This window comes from Aphidius gifuensis, linkage group LG5 (genome assembly GCF_014905175.1).
Source record: "Aphidius gifuensis isolate YNYX2018 linkage group LG5, ASM1490517v1, whole genome shotgun sequence".
Lineage (NCBI taxonomy): Eukaryota > Metazoa > Arthropoda > Insecta > Hymenoptera > Braconidae > Aphidius > Aphidius gifuensis.
In genome coordinates, this window is record NC_057792.1 from 12,697,399 (window position 1) to 12,720,820 (window position 23,422).

A 23,422-nucleotide genomic window follows, 5' to 3' on the forward strand; every position below is an offset into this window, starting at 1 on the left:
GCTTCAACAGCTGCCTATGATAAAAGCTAATACACAATGTGACGTCACCGATTACTCTCCTTATAGAACTCTATGAGAATAAATAATAAATTAATTCGTCAACGTATAAAAAAAAAAATATTATTATTAAAACTTTACAAAAACATGTGGTATCATAACAAAAAATGATGAAACAGTTGCTGAAGCAACTGTGCCTGCCCTGCGGGGGGAATTTTAATTTCTTTATTGAAATTCGTGATTACAAATTTTTTTTATTCTCTATTGTTACAATGATTACTGTTACAACTAAAAATTATCCATCATTTTGTTTGTTCCTTCCATATTTTTTTTAGTAAATTTAGTATCTTTACTTGGTTTATTAAATTTTTTTTCATTCAAATTTTATTTTACTTCATAATCACTGTCGTCTGCTAATGTTATTGTTCTTTTTTTTAATAACCGTCCTGTCATTACATATATAAATTCTACTTCATTTATTGCTATTATGACTGCGGTGATATCTATATAATAACATTATCAGCATTGAAGTTTTTTTTTTTTTTTTTTTGCTAAAATAATTTTACCTGCACATGAATTATTTGGTAGATGATTTCTTGTATTTTTTCAATTCGAAATTAATCTTTATTATATTTTCATTTTTCTCATCTTCTTCGAATTTTATATTAGCCTCTGTTTATTATCTTTTGTTTATTAACTTTTCTCACTAATCCTTCAGTAATCATATATATTTTGTTCAACTTGAATATTTAATGATTTATCATATGCTCATAATTTTCCTTTTCGTTTTATACATTTTATTGATAACGGTACCTCAATCAATCCATGATCTTCATTTGCAGCTTCTCCAAAAAAAAATACATCTTATTTTGTCACTCTCATCACATATATCCATCGTAAATTTTTTACCAGTTCCTCGTTTGTTTGTTTATTCCTTTATTTCACTTTTATTTATAATTCGTGCTCGAATTGTATCACTGTATTGAATTTTTAATTTAATTTTTTACGTAAATTATATTGATTTCTAATTTTTGACTTACCATATTGTGTTTAATTTTAAATCTGTTATTTTTTTAATTTTCTTATTTATCAATGTATTTTTTGTTGTGTTTTTATCACTCAGTTTTATTTTTTTTCTTCTTTTTTGGATTGTTCCCATCTTGTTTTCTTTTACCCATTTCGATTTTATTGGCTTATGATTTCAAAAATTTCGTTGTATTTGTTCTTAAATTGGTTAAAAATGATAGAAGTTTTTTTTTTTTTTCTATTGATGATGTGATGTTGTTGCATTAATTTTGTTTTTATTTTTATGTCATTAATTTTTGGTTATTATATGTTGTTTTTAATTTGACTAAAATGGATTCTGATTATTCTCCACATTATTATATCTTAGGTCACATATATTGTTTTATTTTCTTCTGTTTTTTTTAAAACTTGTCATTTCATTTTTTTGTTTTTTTTTGTGATTTATTTGATAATTTCTCTTAGATTTCCATTCGCATATTAAGAGGGGGTAACATAATTGAAATCATATTTTTTTTTCATATATTTAGTGTTTTTTTTCTTTCATATTTTTCCATATTTATCATATTTTTTGTTATATTCAGTGATTTTTTCATGATATTTTGCTATATTTTTCTATATTTTCCTTTATGTTTACTGATGTTTCCCCGATATTTTCCCATTTCATCATGTTTAGATTAATTAAGAGACTTTCGAGGGATCTACTATGGTTGGAGGGGGGGGGGGAGAACTTAATTGATATTTATCGTAATTTTTCTTATATTTACTGATTTTTCTTTGATATTGACATATTTTTTTCTACATTTTCCTTTATATTCAGTGATTTTTCTTTCATATTTACTGATGATTTCCATATTTATCGTATTTTTCTTTATATTCAGTGAGTTTTCCTTGATATTTACTGATATTTCCCTGATATTTTCTGATAATTATCAGACTTTTCTTTATATTCAGTAATTTTTCTTCCATATTCACTGAAATTTTTCCATAATTATCGGATTTTTCTTTATATTCAGTAATTTTTCCTTCATATTTACTGATATTTTCCCATATTTATCGTTTTTTTTCTTTATATTCAGTGATTTTTCTATATTTTCCTTTATTTTTAATGATGTTCCCCATATTTATCGTATTTAGATTAAGGGACTTAGAAAATTTTCGGGGCGGGGGGGTCTACCATGGGTCCAGATGAAAAGCGAAAACAATAGGAAATTAAAATTCCCTAAAAAAAAACCTAATTTTTTTTTACGAAAAGAAGCGTCAAGTATTCGAAATCGTTCAGCTATTTTATTCTTTTAATACAAAAAGATGTGGCACCAAAAAAAGTCAACAATTAAATACATTTTTAATGCATATAATTAAGTCTTAACTGTTGACAAAATTTTAAACTCGACCCCACCTTTTTTTCCCAATTTGAAATTCATATTTATATATAATATATATTGAACCAGGTAGGGTCAAGTTTAAAATTTTGTCAACAGTTAAACTTAATTATATGCATTAAAAATATATTTAATCCTTGACTTTTTTTGGTACCACATCTTTTTGTATTAAAAAAATAAAATAGCTAAACGATTTCGAATACTTGACGCTTCTTTTTGTAAAAAAAACTAGGTTTTTTTTTTGTTATGATTACGTATTGATTGAGCCTAGTTATAATCGTTATGTGATTAGGTAAGTTGATTTACCTCATTTTAGCTATTTTTTTTCTTAAAACTTGCGGTTTTTAGGACGGCCATCAAAAAAATTATCTCCAAATAGTCGGCCACTGTTATTTTCGTATTCAGGACATAAGCACTTATCGATTGGGCCTAATTTCAATCATTATGCGATGAGGTAAGTTCATTAAGGTAAGAAAAAAAAAGTAAAAAAACCAATTGTTTAATTCAATTTTTCTACTTTTTCATTGATTCTGGCCGTTTTTATCCCGAATTTTTCACCAATGTTGTGAAATTTTTTTAGCTTTAAAAAAAAAATATTTTGAAAAAAATCAATGTATGAGCAAGTCCACAAAAACATCATTTTACATTTTTAACTCTCATTTTGAAATTTTTTTATGAATATAAAAATAGTATATTATATAACTAGTACGTGAAGTAGGTGATTCATGCACGATTTTGAAGGTGTCAATACGAGTCACTAGGAGTTGAGACGAGCCGAAGGCGAGTCAAAAACGACCTGGTGACGAGTATGTACCTAAAATAAACAGTCCCCTTCTTCGTACGAGAATTCTAATACTGACACGAGGTTTGTAATATAGACGCCATTTTGCGCCAATATATTGCGTAAGGAGATACTTTTACGCACGATTTATTAACAAGAAGTATTTTTTTACGCACTATAATTGGTGCGTAATGGCGTCTTTTACAAACAAAGTGTCAAAAAAAACTAATATTTCCTATGAAAAGCTGAGACAATCCTATGTGAAAAAATACTATTGTTAAAACTTTAGTCTGAAAAAATGATTTGAAAAAAAAAAAAAAAAAATCTGAATGTGATGGAATTCACCATACAATAACTCCAAAAATAATGACTAAAAAAAAAATACGAATTTACCGTCTTAATCTAGTCTTGCAACTGACCTATTTGTAGAAAGATACAAGATAGTGAGGCCTACATCGTCGTTCGAAATTGGTAGACTTGCTCATATATATATAAATAAGTATGGCTAATTTCTGTATTTGTATCGATATCTGTCAGAAATAACACGAAAATAAATTATCATCGTAGTCAAGAGAATCAATAAATGATGAATGCATTCATGGAACAAAAACCTAAAAAAAGAAGATTGACGTAAAAAATAAAAATTCAAAATTTGTTTCGTTCATATCGTTTGGATCGTTGCATCCCTCTCTTGTTTTTTTTTTTTTAACTACTTATTCTAAAGAAGTTTCACTTCAAAAAAACTAATTATTTTTCGCGGGTCCAGTTAGTTTTATTGTAAAAAAAACTGAATTTTGATTACCATGATGCTTCTATTATCTTTAAATATAATTATTTGAACACCCGTATCGAAAAATAATTCCAAATCATCTTTATTGTGAAAAAAACTAATCGTGAACCTGTAGCGTTCACGCGCTGCCTGTAAGTATACAGCCACGCTATACCCGGTTTCGCTAACTCCTGATAGGCGCATAGCTATCAGGCTCTTGTTTGAGCTCCATCGGACATAGTGACCTAAATAAAAAGTCTTGTCAATCTACTCAACGAACAGTATCTGTAAAAAAAAAAATTATTCAATCGAAAAAAAAAGTGGGCCCAACATGAGACAATAAAAAATTCAATAAGGGCCATATAAAAATATATTTTCTCACAAAACATTTGGGAAATCGAAAAACAACTGTATTTTTTCTAACATCACAAGGAAAAAAAATGTCATTTCTTAACACTACATCAATATAGGTAAATGGTACAATTTACTACCGAAGATCAATGGACTATAATGAATTCACCTTGATCGTCGCGTTGTGGGATCTTTCATGACCATGACTTCTGTGATATCTCCGAAATTGGAAAAATATTCTCTGAGGCTTTCTGGAACATGAGTAAACAAAAAATTAACTTTTTTATAAGTTTGTCGAAATCAATACATGATATAGAAGAATTTTAATATTTTCAGTCAGATCATTCACAATAACTGACTTCACTGCAATCTGTATTATAGATCGAATACCAATCTCAAATATGATAACCATGTTTTTTCTACTTTCAGAGACTTTTTATATTTAAAAACGACGTAGTTAGTAACACATTGGTATCTATGGTTACAGAATTCACTAAAGTTTATTGAGCTTGCACAGGTAAGAGTTCGTGAGCTGTGCCAAGTTTGTGTGTCTTAGGCTTGTACCTAGGCTTGCAAAAAAAGAATAAAAAAAAATATAAATAATTTTTATTTTTTACTTTATTATTTACAACATAATTATTTTCTTATTTAAACAATTGGAATAAACAATTTCAATAATCAAACAAAAATATGTGGGACGACGTGGGATTAGAAGTTCCATAGAAATGGGCTAGTATAAAGCTAGTTTCGCTAGATACTTGAAAAAAATCAATAATAATAATAAGCTGTTTTTCCTTTTTTTTTTGTCTAACTGAATGTACTGGGATCGAACCTATTTTTATATACTTAATTATGGCAAAAATAGCTAACGAAAGGATGTAACCATATATATTAATTTGTGGTCTAAATTAATTCCTCAGCCATTTGCCGAAATAATTTCAATTCATTATAGAAAATATTGATGAGGAATTAATTCATTTGGTTACATCTTTTCCTTAGCAACATTTGCCATAATTAACTAATTAAAAAACCATTGGCAAATGGATGTAGGGAAAGAATATAATCAAATAACATAATTATAGTGACTTAGCATGTCTTTTTTAATTTTTTAAATCAATTAAATTCGTGGAGATTGCCTCGTAACTTATGTGAACGTTAGAATAGAAAAATTAAAAGAATAATATGCTATCCAACAATATATAAAATACAATCGTTTTTTTCAAGCCCTTTGACCGCGAATACAATTGTATTTTTTGCTTATCGTAACGACGAATACGATCGTATTTTTTCGGTTCTTTCGCTGAATACTATTATCTTTCTATCAATACTTTTCGAATACAATTGTTCCTCTCACGAATATCTTTGAAGGACTAAAAATTGTATTCGGAAAGTATTTTTAATGGCGCTGAGGAAGGTAATATGGAATATTGAATACAATTGTATTTTGCTAAATAAAAATACTCTGTTTATTTCATCTCGAAAATATATAAGGTAGTTATTAGAGAAGTTTACTGGATAAATTTTATTTCAATTTAACTGTAAGAGAGCATTCAATTTCGAATCAATCTAAAATCGATATATATTCAAGGGATATTCATTAGAAATTTTTTTTAATAAACATGAGTTTTGTAGGTAAAATAGATATTCACTAGCCAGTTATTTTTCATTGAAACTGTATACATTTTTTAGCTATCACAAATAGCTAATCACGATATTCAATTTCACCAACATGGACAGAATTCTACCAGGGTAATTATTTTTTATTATCCTATCCTCAAGATTATTGAAATTTACTTATATATCAGGAATATTTTCGTCGATCTTCTGAAATCATAATCGTTTTTTATCTTTTTTTTTAGGCCTTATTACATTTATTATTTTCACTTCTTGGCAAGGCCTAAATCCAACAGTTCAACGATCGATTGGACTACAGTTTCAATCGTTGATGATTCATGAACTTCCATATCTTGTTTCAATTGTTAGGACCCTTTTTTTTCCATTAAAAGAAATGTTGTAGAACGATATGTTTTTTTAAGATAGTTACCAAACCCGCAAACTAAATAGGGCATTTCAAATAAGATTAATATATTTTTTTTTTCCAAAATAGATCGTGATCCTTTTTTTTTGTTGGGCCTTATCAGATTGAATATCTATATTTTTTGACAGCTCAAAGAAACGACTGATCGATTTCACCAAGGTTTTAATTGATAACGCTTCATGCGTAGAGTTCACTATCTATTTTTTAAATTTTTAATACCATTTTGTTTTTTATACAACATTATGTGGAGTCAGATTTTGGTTTTGTAAGATATTTTTTGAGTTCATGAACCAATTGAGGTCATGTTAAATTGAATCAATGTGTTTTTTTTTTTAATCGTAATATTACGGAGGTTATAGGAGCCAATTATGGCACAATATATCATGACTTTTACACGAAAAATTAAATAGAATAGCAAATTATGAGATGTTGGCAGCTTTTATAAATTTGAATAATTAAATTGAATGTAAATTTTGTCTCTACCATATAGTTCCTAACATAAATACATATATATATATATATATTGTATATCTATTAGATTAATTGAATTTATATTATATGTTGCAATAATCTATTTTTCTTTCAATGATGACAATTTTAAAAGGAATGGAATTAAAGTTTTCAATGTCGATTATCGCAGCATCTCTAGCCCTAGTCGGAGTATTGAAAATTTTCAATTTTCAATTGGTAACTCAGGTCCTAACAAACGTTATCACGGTTGGAAGCTATAATTGTCCACGTATGATTTTGTTTTTATAATGGACGTTTAAAGGATCAAATAGCGATGATATAACATGAACGAAAGACCGACGGTGAAAGCGAAAAAAAAATTAGGAACTAGCTTGAATTGAGAAAGAGTTTAAGTTGTTAAAAAGAGAAAGGAACGAATGAAAGAAATGAAGGGGTCATGAGTCTAGCGTGAAAAATCAATAACTAGTGTACTGCCGACGTACCTAACCTTCCTAGCCCTCGGTTCTTTCCACTTCTACTCACTCCAGCCGATTGATATTTTTTTACCCTCTCAACTGTATTTAGTTACAAGCTGAGTGAGGTCAAACGCACTCACCTACTGTCTATCACCTTTTTTCTCTCTCGTTTTTTATTTTCATCTATAGGTATATCTGTCTTCAGAAATACACATTCAACATAGTCAGTCACTAACAGACGCTCGCAAATACATGTTTGCGCAAAGATATATTTCGCTTAAGATACCTAAAAATTTTCCATTTTTCTTTTTTATATATTTTTCTTCAATGCTGTCTTATTTTTGTTTTGCACCGTGTCAAAGATTGTGGTTTTTTTTCAACAGCCTCCACATATTTTTGAAGAAACTATTTAATTTATACTTCTTGGGTTCGATAATTCGTTTTTTTTTCAGTCGCTATGGAGTTTGAATGATTCGATTTGACAGTAAATTACACAGATATATTTGTAAAACATCAAGAGGCACGGAAGTGCCTCGCGTCAAGTATAAGAAAAAAAAAAAAGTGGTGAAACGTAAATAACTATATATACACGACAAAAAGCTAACCCCTGCGCGCTCCATTCTTTACGAATTTATTATAGTATGATCTCGTAGAGCTAAAAAAAATTCTTTAATGTATTGAGCCTATAAAACAATCCAGCTTTTTTTTAAAAAAAAAATAAAAATTTTTCAATGAATACTATTTTCTTAACAATCACTTCAATTTTTTACGATTGCGTTTTTCTTAAAATATCTTTGGAGTCCAGAGCAATCTTGCAACCTTATAAAATGGAATATTATATTCAAGATCTTTAAAGTCCAGAACAATCTTCCAACCTTATAAAACAAAATATTATGAGATTTCAGAGCGCAGAATGCTCGTTTTTTTACACTGTATACGCTTCCAATGTCATAAAGGTCTTTTCACACTGTCCACCAATTTTTATGTCAATGCGATTAGAGAAACTATCTAGATACATTTCCGTTTATGCGTTGCGTAGTACGTTCACGATGTATGTATTTTCAGTCAGTGTATATCTTTAGAACCTGTATATAGCAAATAAATAAATAAATATATTGAACATACAAAAGTATTACATATTATTATATAAAGCAAATGTGCAGGTCAATTATCAACATAATGATGAAATAACAAGTTTAATTGTTAACTGAAGACACGTTAATAATGAAGTTACTTATATTTTGAATTCTTGTATCTTTTTTTAGTTGTAATTTTGTTGTTGCCTCTTAAATTTTTAAAATTTCGACGATCGGAACTTACCGACAGATGGTGCACGCCGGTTTTTCAACGTCTCTGTAATCTGAAATACTGCTTACTCTGATTAGCATGATTTCACAGCTTGTGAATTTGATATGAAAAATGCTGAAGAGCAGAGTTTAAAAATTACATCAAACAGAAACGTCTAATACTACCAATATTACAGGATAATAAATGTTTTTCGAAAAATCAACTTATAATGAAGAAAAATAATGATAATTTTATTTTTATTAAACCTTCAAATCAATACCCAGTTCATTATGAATAAAAATCAAAATTTTTTGTTGCAAATCTGAGCCTGTAAATTATTATACTACATACAAAGTAAAAGCAGCAGCTAGAGAAACTATATAAAACTGGACAGTATTTTGAAGACTACATCTTTTCCTTAGTTACTGCTTTCGTTTTGGATTTTTTACTTATCGAAATAAATTACAGACTTATTGGGAATTTGTAAGTTAATTCAATCGTAAAAAATGAGAAGGAATAGTTTTGATTATTGTTATTCTCAAATATATTATATATTTGGGGTAATAAAATGATTTTCTATCGTTATTTATAATATAATATTTTAATATTATTTTATTTAATCTATAACACATATTATATTATAAACTACTATATTGTAGTGTCATTTATTTATAAACAAAGATTTAAGAAACATAGTAGATTATATGGAAAATCTACTTATCGATTTCCAGAATTCCATATTTTTTACATTCTATCCCATATTACACGTATAATACGCGTATGATAAGAGTTATATCTATTCATGTTGTGATGGTTGATACGTCACAAAACTGTAGTTATAATTGCAAACCGACATCAAAAGATTTTAAAGCAGCATGTCCATCAAGGTTAGAAGTAACAGCAATTATTGATGCTGATGACGATGATAATTTTATAATAAAAGTTGGTTTAATCATTTTGGTCAAAAATAATTGATGCTATAGTTGCAACAGTAACAGTATTATCAAAAAAATCTATTCAAAACTAAGTTTGTCAAACTATTGTGAACATTAATCAACGTTGTTCTTAAAATAATAATATCAATAAGTGTTCTAATATGAAAATAATTATATGTTAAATGAAGTTTGTAACTTTTGGTAATTTTTGTAGTGGTTTTTTCGGTATTTTCTTGATTTTACTGATAGAATATCCGTTGATATTCCAGATCGTAGTGCGATAAAGAATTTTAAATTATTGAATTTGTGATAATTATTGAAATAATTAATACATCATACATATATAACAGTATTTTATACAAATATTATTGATACATAGTGTATTAGCTTACAATATCTGTACTTTTTACCAAGTTAAATCTTGATGCGATCTGAAATACCTCCAAAAATTCTCAGTCGGTATTTCAGATTATAGTATGATAAAAATTATTTATCAATCAACTAGTTTTAAAATTCAAAGTTATTGTTAGAATAATATTTATGAAATAATTATATATTTTTTGATAATAATAATATATAGAGTTTTTATTGCCCGTGCTTTTTACCAAGTTAAATCTCGATGCGATGAGAAATACCTCCAAAAATCCCCAGTCAGTATTGATACATAGTGTATTAGCTTCCAATATCTGTACTTTTTACCAAGTTAAATCTCGATGCGATCCCCAGTCAGTATTTCAAATCATGGTGTGATAAAAATTATTTATCAATTAACTAGTTATTAAATTCATAGTTATTGTTGGAATAATATTTATCGAATAATAATGAATTTGTTGATAATAATAATATATAGAGCTTTCAATGTCCGTACTTTTTACCAAGTTAAATCTTGATGCGTTCTGATTTGAAAGAAATCCCAATTTCAATTAGAAGTTTACCGAAAAATTTTGATGCCAAATGGTGTTTCAATTCATTTTCTGTTGTTACGGAATGTGAGAAGAAATTAAAAGTCCTCGACACACTGACTAACGTACATGGATTATCTAATCATAATGGTTCCTCGAGCTACGTGAATGTAGTGATGCAATGCATATTATATTCAAAAAGCTCTCAGTGAGTCATTAGAAAAATAAAGCAAATCACATGATTCAGGAGTAGTTAATATTTTTAACGCGTATAGTTTAGAAAATACTTCTTCAGTAAATGAAATCAAAATATTTGTTGGTAGAGCATTTTGTCATAATGATGAGGACGACTCAGCTAAATTTCTAACGGCTCTTTGTGAAAAATGTTATATTTTAACCAAACATCTGAGCCACGAACAATAATTTTTAGAAAAATTTGGATCCTGTTCATATGTTAATGTTTCTTTGTCAAACCAATTCATTATAAATCTTTTGATACCAAAAAAAAATGGCACATTTACGTTACAAGAACTTATTAATCAATCACTATCGTTGCGGCACGAGAGGATCGGTCCTTGTGTCGATTGTTCTAAATCAACGAAAATTTGAAGAAAAACGAAAATTCAAAAGAGTAATGATGTCATTGTTTTAAAAGTCAACTCTTTGTCAATGGATTTAAATGGTCAACTGCAAAACAATAATTTTTCAATAAAAGAAATACCAATTTCTAAAGCTGACATTTGTAGCTCTACATATAAAGTTAATTGCGCTTGAGTCAAAGACAATACATCGAATTTTAAGTTGAGTAACTTCTAATTTTGTAAGTTATATCCGCAATTATACTAGCTGAATATGAATTGATGATCTGTCTATATATAGTCAATTCATATTCATAATTGCTAGTGGAAACTGGCCAAGAAATGCAAAAAATGCTTATATTTTCTTTTTAAAACAAAGTAAAAATGATCCTAAGCGTAACAAGAAATTTTAATTAACAAACAGGAAAAATATTTTTTTTACATTTTTTTTTTCACTATATACGATAGACGAACTTCACAAAAACATGCGATTTCATAACAAAAAAAGAAACGCAGTTTTTTTTACAAAAAGGAGCGTCAAGTATTCGAAATCAGCACTAATTGTGGTCTTACTAAGTTTATAGTTGTCTTAATTTTCCAAATACAAAAAGATATGATCCTAAAATAAGTTAAGAAAGAAATATCTTTTAACCTTATTTTAGTAGTTGTATAATATAAAAACAACAAGTTTTTCGAGTAATATCTGGCAACTTGCTAGTGGATACCACTTTCTACTTTGTAAAATATATATGTACGGTGCTCGTTTCATTTGCATTCATTATTGAATCCTTCGTTGACAAAAAAAAAAAAAAAACGTATAACTAGATATATATTTTTAAACATGCCAGCAAGTTGAAAAATTTTTTAGCTGCCAGTCCTAAGCCTGCAGTCCAATTCACAGGGCATTACAATTCAGGGCTTTTTGATTGATTAATAAGTTCTTGTAACGTAAATGTGCTATTTTTATTTGGTATCAAAAGATTTATCATGAATTAGTTTGACAAGGAAACATTATCATATGAACAGGATCCACATTTTTCTAAATATTTTTGTTCCTGGCTCAAATGTTTGGTTAAAATATGATTTTTTTCGCAAAGAGCTGTTAGAAATTTGGTTGGGTCATCCTCATCATCATGACAAAATGCTCCATCTACCAATATTTTGATTTCATTTACTAAAGAAGTATTTTTTAAACTATACGCATTAAAAAATTTAACTACTTCTTAATCATGTGAATTGCTTATTTTTTCGAATGACTCACTAAGAGCTTCAGAATGTAATATGCATTGCATCACCGAATTCACGTAGCTCGGGGAACCATTATGATTAGATAATCCATGTACATATTAGTCAGTGTGTAGAGGACTTTTAATTTCTTCTCAGATTCCGTATCAACAGAAAATAATCTAAACACTTTTTAGCATCAAAATTTTTCGGTAAACTTCTGATTGAAATTGGGATTTATTTCAAATCAGATCGCATCGAGATTTAACTTAGTAAAAAGTACGGGCAGCAATAGTTCTATATATTATTATTATCAATGAATATATTATCATTTTATAAATATTTTTCTAACAATAACTTTGAATTTAATAACTAGTTGATTGATGAATAATTCTTATCACACTATGATCTAAAATAATGACTGGGGATTTTTGGAGGCATTTCTCATCGCATCGAGATTTAACTTGGTAAAAAGCATGGGCAATAAAAGCTCTATATATTATTATTATCAAAAAATATATAATTATTTCATAAATATTATTCTAACAATAACTTTGAATTTTAAAACTAGTTGATTGATAAATAATTTTTATCATACTATAATCTGAAATACCGACTGAGAATTTTTGAAGGTATTTCAGATCGCATCAAGATTTAACTTGAAAAAAAGTACAGATATTGTAAGCTAATACACTATGTATCAATAATATTTGTATAAAATACTGTTATATATGTATGATGTATTAATTATTTCAATAATTATCACAAATTCAATAATTTAAAATTCTTTATCGCACTACGATCTGGAATATCAACGGTGTTATGTTATTTCATTATTATGTTGATAATTGACCTGTACATTTGCTTTATATAACAATATGTAATACTTTTCTATGTTCAATATATTTATTTTTATATTTGCTATATACAGGTTCTAAAGATATACACTGACTGAAAATACATACAGCGTGAACGTAGTACGCACCGCATAAACGAAAATTTATCTTGATAGTTTTTCCGATCGCATTGACATAAAAATTGGTGGACAATGTGAAAAGACCTTTATGACATTGGAAGCGTATACAGTGTAAACGAACGAACAGTTTTCGATTTGAAATCTCATAATATTTTGTTTTATAAGGTTGCATGATTGTTCTGGACTTTAGAGATCTTAAATATAATATTCCGTTTTACAGGGTTGCAAGATTGCTCTGAACTCCAAAGATATTTTAAGAAAAACGCAATCGTGAAAAATTGAAGTGATTGTTAAGAAAATAGTATTCATCGAAAAATTTTTATTTTTTTTTCAAAAAAAAGCTTGATTGTTCAATAGGCTCAATACAAAAAAGAATTTTTTTAGCTCTAAGAGTTCATACTTTCATAAATTTGTAAAGAATTGAAGCGGGCAGGGATTAGCTTTGTGTCGTGTATAGGTATATAGGCACACTGAGAGAAATTTTAACTAAGAATTACAAAAGTAAAAGAAAAAATTACTAAATAAATAGTAAAAACTGCGTTCCCCCGTCATTTATAAGAATTATTCGTATATTGATAGATAATTTTTACAATAAAGTTATGTAAAAAATCTGGCTATTGACTATATACAATACTAAGCCATAAAATTTACACAATTTTATTGTAATTTCTGTTTAAAAAAATGACTAAATTCACGACACTCACAAGTAAATTTTAGAAGGCTGAGAATTTACCCACTAGCGGTTTTAGAATTTACTAAATTTTATTACAAATTTTATTTAAAAGTTGGACATTTTTTGTGTTAAGTTGGGCAGTTTGTGCTAGATTCACGGAGAATAGCAATCAATTCCCGGCAACATTTTTTCTTTTCTGTTTACACGCTCAAAACTCGAAAACTAATTGTTAAATAGAAAAAAGTTATTCCTGATAAATTGTTTAGAAATAAATAACCAACAATTAACCTCGCTTAACCCCATACCTAGCTTCAACAGATAAGGCTATAGAATTGCTTGAAATTACATGACAGTTCAATCATTTGTTCAATCGGTCGGCCATCTTTGTGTTATTTCGCCCCACAAACAGAATTTTTACAAAGCTATATAGTAAAAAATATTTAAGTCTATGCTAACTTTTATATGTGTACATGATAATTTTTATTATATATATAAGAATATTTATTAAATTGTGCAGTATTTTTTATTCAACCATATAATAATTTTTATTGTTTTCACTAAACATGTATGTTCTTTATTTAATCAACTCATAACTCATAATCTAAGAGATTAATCGAAAAAAGTAATTCTTTATAAATTGTTTAGAATTGAGTTTTCAATAATAAACTTCACTCAACCCCATGTCTATCTGCAATGGATAACGATGTATAGAGGCTGAAGTGACCTAGCAATTTTTTGACATTTTACACATTTTACATAATTTTATTGTAGAATTCCGACTCTCGCGGCCAGTCCCAGAAATAAAACAAAAATTACAAAGTACTATAGTAATTTCTATTCAACCATGATTTTAATTTTTAGTTAAAATTTCTCTCAGTGCACGGTAGTTATATACAATCCCCCACTTTTTTTTTTCTCATACTTGACGCGAGGCACTACCGTGCCTCTTGATTGTAACTAAATAAAGAAAATCATTGAGTTATATATCCTGATCGGTTTTTAGCCAAGATTGGATCCACCTACCCTATTCTGAATGAGTTAAGGTTCAAAAAAAGTGTTTTACAATTTTTTAACCAGTAGATTTATTAAAGGATGGACAATTTGGGTTTGATTCTGCCTGAACTCGAATTGGAATTTTCTGGGTGACATTCTGGAACGTTATCATCCGGCCTGCTCGAGTGGAAATTTCAGTCCGATTCGGATCCAGGACGGATCCGGTGAACCGGATCCGGTTACAATAAGGACTCCGTGGCTAAATCGGATACCAAATTATGTATCCGAAATTATATTTAAATCGGATCCGATTTTACATCCAAAACGGATCCGATTTTACGTCCAAATCGGATCCGATTTTTTATTTAAACCGGATCCGAATTTTGTTTTAAAAAAATTTTGATTTAAGAAAAAAAAATATTTTTGCTTTTTTCAATTATTTTTTTTAACAATCATTATTAACAATATTTTTATCTTAGAAAATTCAACCTAAACTAAACTAAAATTCCGGATTTTGCGGGGATCGATCTCTGGGCTATTCTGTTCAAAGTCGACAACTCTATCCTAATTGACCACGGCGGCGTACATGGAATCGATGAAATCAAAAGTCCTTTACAGGCGTAGAAAGTTATTTCAAAATTACAATAGAAAAACTTGATATGATTAATACTATATATATCCAACAATGTATTTATTATTATCAAAAAATAAAATGACATTCTGAAATTAATTTTTTTTTTTTTTTTTTTCAAATACTTCTAAGTTGGATCCGTTTCAAATCAGGGAAACCGGATCCGGCTTACCTTAGCCAAGCCTGACCGAATCCGGAAGTTAACTTTGACAAAAAAAACAAATTTCAATTAAAGTCCGGCATTCCGGATCCGATTCGGATCAGGATAGAGTAAGGGAAACCGGATCCGGTTAGCCTTAGCCAAACCTGACTAAACCCGGAGATAACTTTGAAAAAAAAAATAAATTCCGATTAAAGTCCGGCAATCTGGATCCGATTCGGATCAGGAAAGAGTGAGGAAAGCCGGATCCGGTTAGCCTTAGCCAAACTTGACTGAACCCGGAGATAACTTTGAAAAAAAAAATAAGGTCCGATTAAAGTCCGGCAATCTGGATCCGATTCGGATCAGGATAGAGTAAGGGAAACCGGATCCGGTTAGCCTTAGCCAAACCTGACTAAACCCGGAGATAACTTTGAAAAAAAAAATAAAGTCCGATTAAAGTCCGGCAATCTGGATCCGATTCGGATCAGGAAAGAGTAAGGAAAGCCGGATCCGGTTAGCCTTAGCCAAACCTGACTGAACCCGGAGATAACTTTGAAAAAAAAAAATAAGGTCCGATTAAAGTCCGGCAATCTGGATCCGATTCGGATCAGGAAAGAGTAAGGAAAGCCGGATCCGGTTAGCCTTAGCCATAACGGATCCGAAAAGGGTCAGGAAACCCGGATCCGGATTACCTTAGCCATACAGGATCCGGCCAAGCCGGATTCAATTTCCACTCGGGAGGGTGGATATAATAAAAGTCTCAGCCAATAGCTAGCCATTCATTAGCAACTGTCAAATGGCTAGTCAAGATCTTCCAAGCCCCAGGTAGAAATCTAATGTGCAGCAGACGTCAAAGGACGAGCGATTTTGACATTAAAACGTCAGGTGGATGTCTGCTCAGATGTCCCAGAGACGTAAAAGTGTTACGCTTTAGGACGTCAAATAGACGGCAAAAAAATAAAATATACCTCATTGTTAGATTGGATGGTTGATTTATACATTGTAAATTACTTTATAAGTAAACAATAGGTTTCATGAACATTTTGGAAGATATTATGATTGTGAGATGTATGCGTTATTGTTTTGAGATAGTTTTTTCATAATATTTAACCAACATAAAGCGTAGTAGTGATTTTCAAATGCATGTTAAAGACAAAAAAAAAATTTCCTATGAACATATTTTATCATTATACTACACAGTTAATAATGCAGATATGTGAATGTCGATTTATTATTATTATTATTCAACCGCACTTTTTCGGTTAAAAATCAGTCCTAACCAAAAAAAGGCCAAGCTTACAAGAGCCAATCACCGTTTGTTTCGTCGAAAGCAGGGGGGTGACACTCAATGGGATCAAGCCCCCGGTATTTGGCAGCCGGGGGCTCGGTTTTGCAGGAGCGCCAACATGACAAAATGTCAATTTTTCTAACTTTGAAATTGAATATCTAATTGAAAATGGGGTCTAAAAAATCGAAAGTTATTGTTAGGATGTTTAGAATTTTTTGTTTTATCTATTGAATAGTTTAAAAATCGGTTATTGATACTTTTAATTTAATGTTTATGTGCCTGGTGAAAACTAGTTACAACCGACATTTTAAACGAAAATGACTTTACCGATTGTAAAATTATCGACTTCTACCTTCGAAAATAAATTTTATAATATATTTACTTGATATATTCTTTATTTTTGTCTAATTGTATTTATTTATTGTTAATCGAAAATTCAAGACAATATATTAATTTTTATTACTCTTTCCTTAGATATAATATTCTAGTTGCTTGTTTTTACAACTTGAGTAAACATAATTATAAATTTTTTTTTTTTTTTCATTCCTCATAAAAAATATATACAGTTTATAAAATCATTTTAATTTTTTCAACAATATTTGTAGTCAACTTATGTTGGATATATTGCCCGTTAAGGGATTTATATCTGGTATTTAATTTAGGATATATATTTAAATAATCAACACAATAATTTTTTGTCTTTGTTTTCGTTTAATTTCAATTATCATCATTTAAAATTATTATTTAAAATTTATATTATTATTTAAATTGGTTATCAAATTAGTTTAAATTTATTTATTAACTTGAATTGATTTAAGTTATTTTTTTTGTAAGAGCAAGTGACAAGAGAGAGTTCCGTAGGCTACGGGATTGCAAAAGCAACTGATGCTAGAAAAAGGTCCAGGACGCTAACCAGCTTCTGGGCCTTAGTAAGGAAAATTCTGGAAAATTCTAGAAGGCCAAACGACGCTTGTATAACCAAGCGTCGCTTGGACCCGACAAAACTTCCAAAATGTTTTTACATGCATTCTATGGTCAGCGGCCTAATCCTCATTGTCCTCAAACTGCAACATTTTTCTAATGGCAAACGTTGTCAGTTTGAGGGATTAGTCGGCATCGGCTCGTGCCGTCAGAGGATTAGACACGCTAGCTCCATGTGTTGGATGTTTTATTTTTTATTTTATTTTACATTTTCAACTTATTTTTTCTCAAATAAATTTTATCTTTTTCTTGCTCTCTCTCTTCTCACTTACCTCTCTTTCCGACGGAACAACTTATTATTAAAAAAGTCATGGAAAAAAATGAGCTTGTTTATTTATGTAAAATTTAATATATTTTTACTATATAACTAAATTATTTATATATTTGCTATGCTGATCACATTTTTTCACAAGTCTTATCTTCTATATACAAGAGTTTGATTTTTTTTTCTTAAATATAATAAGTTAACAATTCAATAATAATGTTATGACTAACATTAATGTAATTATCAATTAAATATTTCATTAAATACATATTAACGTCATAAAAATTTCGTATAAATACATTTATAATATTTCAAATTTATAACATTTCAATTTATAGATTATAAAAACATTGACTCTTTGACATGAAAATTGATGCATTAGTAAAAATTAAAATATAATATCAACTTTTTTAACTATTTAAGCTAAAAAATATCTCACTCAATAATACTTAATATCTTGAAAAATTGAGAGTAATATTATGAAGCATATGCTTTACAACATGCTGTAAAGCTTTACATTTACTGCTTACATTTTTCAATGATTTGTCAATTACTTAGAAATTGTGACAGAAAATTGACACTTTTATTGGCCACAAGAAATCATTTATCACTGACATTGTCTAAAAAAAAAAAATATATTCACATTATCATCACAAGTTACGGAAATAAATATTTGATAATAATAAAATACTTAGTGAGAACTATTAACAGAAAGTTCACGATGATTCACTCCAAAACGTTGACGATCTATATCACAATATGTGAGTAAATAATGTCCATGAGGTATTTTTTCTGGACTTGACTAATGCCTGATACTGTAGGAGGTAGATAAAAATCAACTTATTTCAGATCAACCAAATAATAAGATTTCTATGTAATACCAATTTACCAACTGATATCAATGGAAATCTTGTGTTTAGTCAAACTTATTATTTCCTTGTCGACATATTAGATATACTGAAATATAAAAAAATATACAAAACTGATAATTTCTTGCTCCAGCAACAGAGCAAGTTATTCTGCTCAATTAAAAAAAAATATTTCTTACCATTTGGTTTATTACCAAGCTCCAATATTTTTGGTATAAAATCATGTGTTATTTTACAGTTAATTTTTATTCCATAATTATTTCATATCAAAAATGTTGATTGCATCTTCCTCTTATGTACTCTAATTGTTCCAAAAACTGTTATTGTAAAATAAAATAAAATTAATATTATTACGTTCATTTTAATTAACAATGTTAATTGTAGATTTTTTATTTGTACCTGCACCAAGTACTCCACCGTCACCACAATTTGTCACAGTTTCTAGTGGTGGTTGTTTCAAATAAATAAATCTGTAACATGGTCCATCATTTTTCTAAACATCCGATTGTCCTTCCATATTTAATGTTACTAGTATCAAAATTTCCCAGAAAAAGCACAAGCATTCATATAAATATCTTGGTAGAACATTGTTTGTTGCATCCAAGACAACATTATAGTATTTAATGATGTCCAATACCATTCCTACTGTTTGATTAAATTTTGTATGGTATTATATTTGGACACTTGCGATATGTCTGAAATATTAATGTAATTTATTATTATAGGTAATATTGATTGTTGAATTTAATTGGTATACAATTTACCTGGCTGCAGCATTAACTTTCAAACTTTTAATATCACTTATTGTAAACACCAATCGTCTATGAAGATACTACAAATACTAACTTCCAGCTCTAGCAAAATAAAAACTCGATGAGCATTTTCATCCACTAGCTCTAACAATTATTAAAACATATGATTCTTTTTTATCTTGATTACTATGTAATTATTTAATTTCTTCATTATTTATATTCACATTAAATATATTTTTTGACAAGTGTGGTTATGCTTTGAGTTTTGATCCGGTAACGCAACTGCATTTAAACGCTAAACCGGTCCAGCCACACACATACACGCAAGTGATTTCCCACTCCTTCAATAAAATACACGTTCAACAATACAATTTTTTTATTTTATACAAATATATATTCAAGATAATTAAATACTTAATGAAAGTGATAAAATTATTTATACTATATTTTTTTTCTCTTTAATATTATTACCACGCTTAAACTAATTTAATATTAATGTGTGTATAGGCACAAGTGCATTAATTATATTTTGTAGGTGCGTTATTTAACATAAAATATGAACGAAAAAAAAACAGAATATAATTTTTATTTTGGTGATACAAACTAGCATAGTACAAATTATTCTAAATCTCTATAATTTTTTTCGTGGTATGGGCCTGAATCAACTACATAAAAAAAAAAGACTTTTAACCCTTTTTTTTGAGGTACATAATAAAAACAATTGTGATACAAGTTGGTACAAATAAAAACTTCTAATGAAATATTACATGAATAATTACAATATTTTTCCTAATTACTAATGTTAACTATTTTTATTTTAGTTATTATAATTTTTTATCTCAGTCCTTTTTGTTCCATCATTCGTCGACTTTTTCCAAGAAAATAATAATAGCTAAAATAAAAAAATTTAAAATCGGAAAATAAATCTATTACCTGATATGATTAGTTTTTGGAAAAAAATACTTAAGTTAAAATAAAAAATTTTTTATTGAATGGTTATATGGTTTTTTTTTTTTAATTATATAAAATCTTATTGAAGTTGTTACATTCATTAAGAACCTAACACTGCCTGCATGTACAACTTCTTGAATTAGTATTTAATCGATACAAATATTAAACATTAAACTAATAATTTTTCCTCCACGAGAAGAATCAACGATTTCAATGCTAAACTTTTCTATTTGAGTTATTATTATTTCTATAAAATTTCTCGGAAATAGGTCTACGAATGACGGAACAAAAAGGACTAAAGTGAGAAATAATGATAAATAAAATGAAAAAATGCAACATTGTTTCCGCTTTTCTGTAGGTGCGTGAAGCATGCCTGCACCAGTCCTAGAAAAATTATCTATAGGATACTTATTAAAAGCGTTTGAATTTGTACTAATTTGTACTGCCATTGATTTAATTTGTACCTCACAATTAAAGGGTGCAGAAAGGGTTAAAAATCGACTTTTTTTTCTAGATGACTTAGGGGGGAAAATAAATTGCTACAGACGCAGAATAATTTGTGCTAATTTGTACCACCAAGCCCAAAATTTATACCTCAAGAATAACAAAATTACTGACTCCAAAATACATAATAATTAACAATTGCATATCTGCTTTAATTATTGGGGTACGAATTTCGTTCTAATCGGTACAAATTAAATTTCGTTCTGATTTTTAAAATATAGAAAAAAATTATTTGAAAATATCGATTTTTGAAGGCGCCATGCAATTGTTAGTTAAACTTTTTTATATAATTATTTTGGAGTAAATAAAAATTGATTTTTGGAGGCACTTTTTGGTGCAATTAAAAATTTTATTAACAAATGCATGCTGCATCGAACAAGAAATTTTTTTAAATAATTTATTCTCAATCTTGAAAAGAAAAACGTAAATTTTTTTATTTTAGTTATTATTATTTTTTATTTTAGTTCTTTTTGTTCCGTCATTCGTCGACCTTTCTGAGAAATGTAACGAAAATAATAATAACTAAAATAGAAAAATACAATAGTGGAAATAAAATGTATTTCCATGATTAGTGTCTGCGAGAAAATTTAACTAAGGAAAAGATGTAGCCATATAACTTATTTTGTGATCTATATTAATTCCTCAGTAATATTTTCCATAATAAATTAAAATTATTGTAGCAAATGGCTTAGTAGTCCAGGTAATAAAGGTCCAGGTTTGCGTTTTTTTTTTTTGGTTTTGAAAAAAATATGATAGGTGTCGAAAATTATATGGGAATTAAATGGTCGGAATGAAAAAGGTTGAATTTTTGAAGGGTTGAATAAAAATAAATAAGGTGTTTTTGGGGATATCGCGGCGGTTATTAAGTTTTGATAAAAACCTAAATTTTGATATGAGAAAGTTTTAACGTAACTAGAAAGGGTTGGGAGAAAATCGCGATAGAAAATTCGGAGTGGGGCGTTTATTTTGAATCGAGGGGAAATTTCATCGCGCATAAATTGGGGTCGCGTTCTTTCTTTCATCGGTCCATTCGTAGGGGGATTTCGATACTTTGGGTTCAATAATCATAACTAAAATAATATAATATAAAATAAAATCTTTTTTAATTTAACAATATTTAATATTTCGAATTGTTTGAATAATTGTTAATAATAATTAGAAAATTTTTTCGTTTAAAATGCTCAATTTATTATAAAAAAAGAAGAAAAAATGTCAAAAAAAAAAAAAATTTTTTTTTTTTATAATTATTTGAAATTTCAGATAAATAAATTTATAAACAAATTAGTTAATTATCACGTATTCAATTTTTTTTTGTCAACGATTATTTCAACAGACGGAAAAATTTTTTTTTTTTTTTAAATTCTCGCGACGCGTATCGGTTTTGGGGGAAAAGGGTGGCTCCAATCGCGGAAATAATAGACATAAAAGGAAGGCTCCCGATGTAACAAAAATTATGATATATTATTTTTTTTTTTTTATTTCAATTTGAAATACAGTTATCAATTATTTATCCCGGAGAAATTTTTTTTTTTTTTTTTAAATTTCCGCGACGCGTATCGGCTATGGGAGGGAAAGGGTGGCTCTTATCGCGAAAATGATAGACATAAAAAAAAAGACATAAAAAATTTTTTTTTTTTGAAACAAACATTATTTTTCCAGGTCTAACTCGTCTTAACTTTGTTTATAATTAATGAATCGACTTGAAACTTGGCATATAGTTTTGTCATAGCCTAGCGATAATAAAATTCTTAAATAATATACTTGTATTGTTTTTTATCAATTGACGGTTGAAAGTCAAACAGTCGAGAAAATTTATTAAAACTTGTCAGTGGCAACATTGTTCATCTATATATCAAGAAGTTTTTCCCAAATTTTCAAATTTTTTTAGCAATAATTAACCAAGTTATTCATTAATTAACAAATTGTGAGCTGCCGCTGCGATTGTAGATGATTGTAGATCCGTAGCGAACGTACGCGCACTCTCCAGTCACTGTAAATACTGATCTCTTGCGCATGCAAACATATAAATTGTGGCGGCGGCAGCTCACAATTTGTTAATCAATGAATAACTTGGTTAATTATTGCTAAAAAAATTTGAAAATTTGGGAAAAACTTCTTGATATATAGATGAACAATGTTGCCACTGACAAGTTTTTTAATTCTAAAATTTTCTCGACACTTTTTTATCTTGAAGTTTGAAAAAC

The 23,422-nt window shown here is 28.4% G+C and overlaps 1 protein-coding gene and 1 long non-coding RNA gene across 13 annotated transcripts in view; both read right to left on the reverse strand.

The window, feature by feature from the left end:
• Nucleotides 1-23,422, reverse strand: part of LOC122857626 (RNA-binding protein Musashi homolog Rbp6) — a 228,013-nt gene that overhangs the window by 163,669 nt on the left and 40,922 nt on the right. For 9 of the 11 annotated variants that reach the window (XM_044159888.1, XM_044159887.1, XM_044159877.1 and 6 more), the window contains exon 3: nt 4,473-4,554. The exons of the other annotated variants lie outside the window; for them this stretch is intronic. In XM_044159888.1, coding sequence (XP_044015823.1) covers nt 4,473-4,554 — 82 coding nt within the window. The remainder of the gene's footprint in view (nt 1-4,472; nt 4,555-23,422) is intronic. 11 annotated transcript variants of the gene reach the window in all.
• LOC122857627 lies at nt 17,423-21,460 on the reverse strand. Of its 2 annotated transcripts, XR_006374249.1 has the most exons (4): nt 19,411-21,460; nt 19,191-19,328; nt 18,852-19,099; nt 18,505-18,762 (listed from the first exon to the last, which is right to left on the reverse strand). It is a non-coding gene; the product is annotated as an uncharacterized LOC122857627 (long non-coding RNA). The 2 variants fall into 2 exon arrangements; XR_006374248.1 differs by having other exon boundaries at nt 17,423-19,099.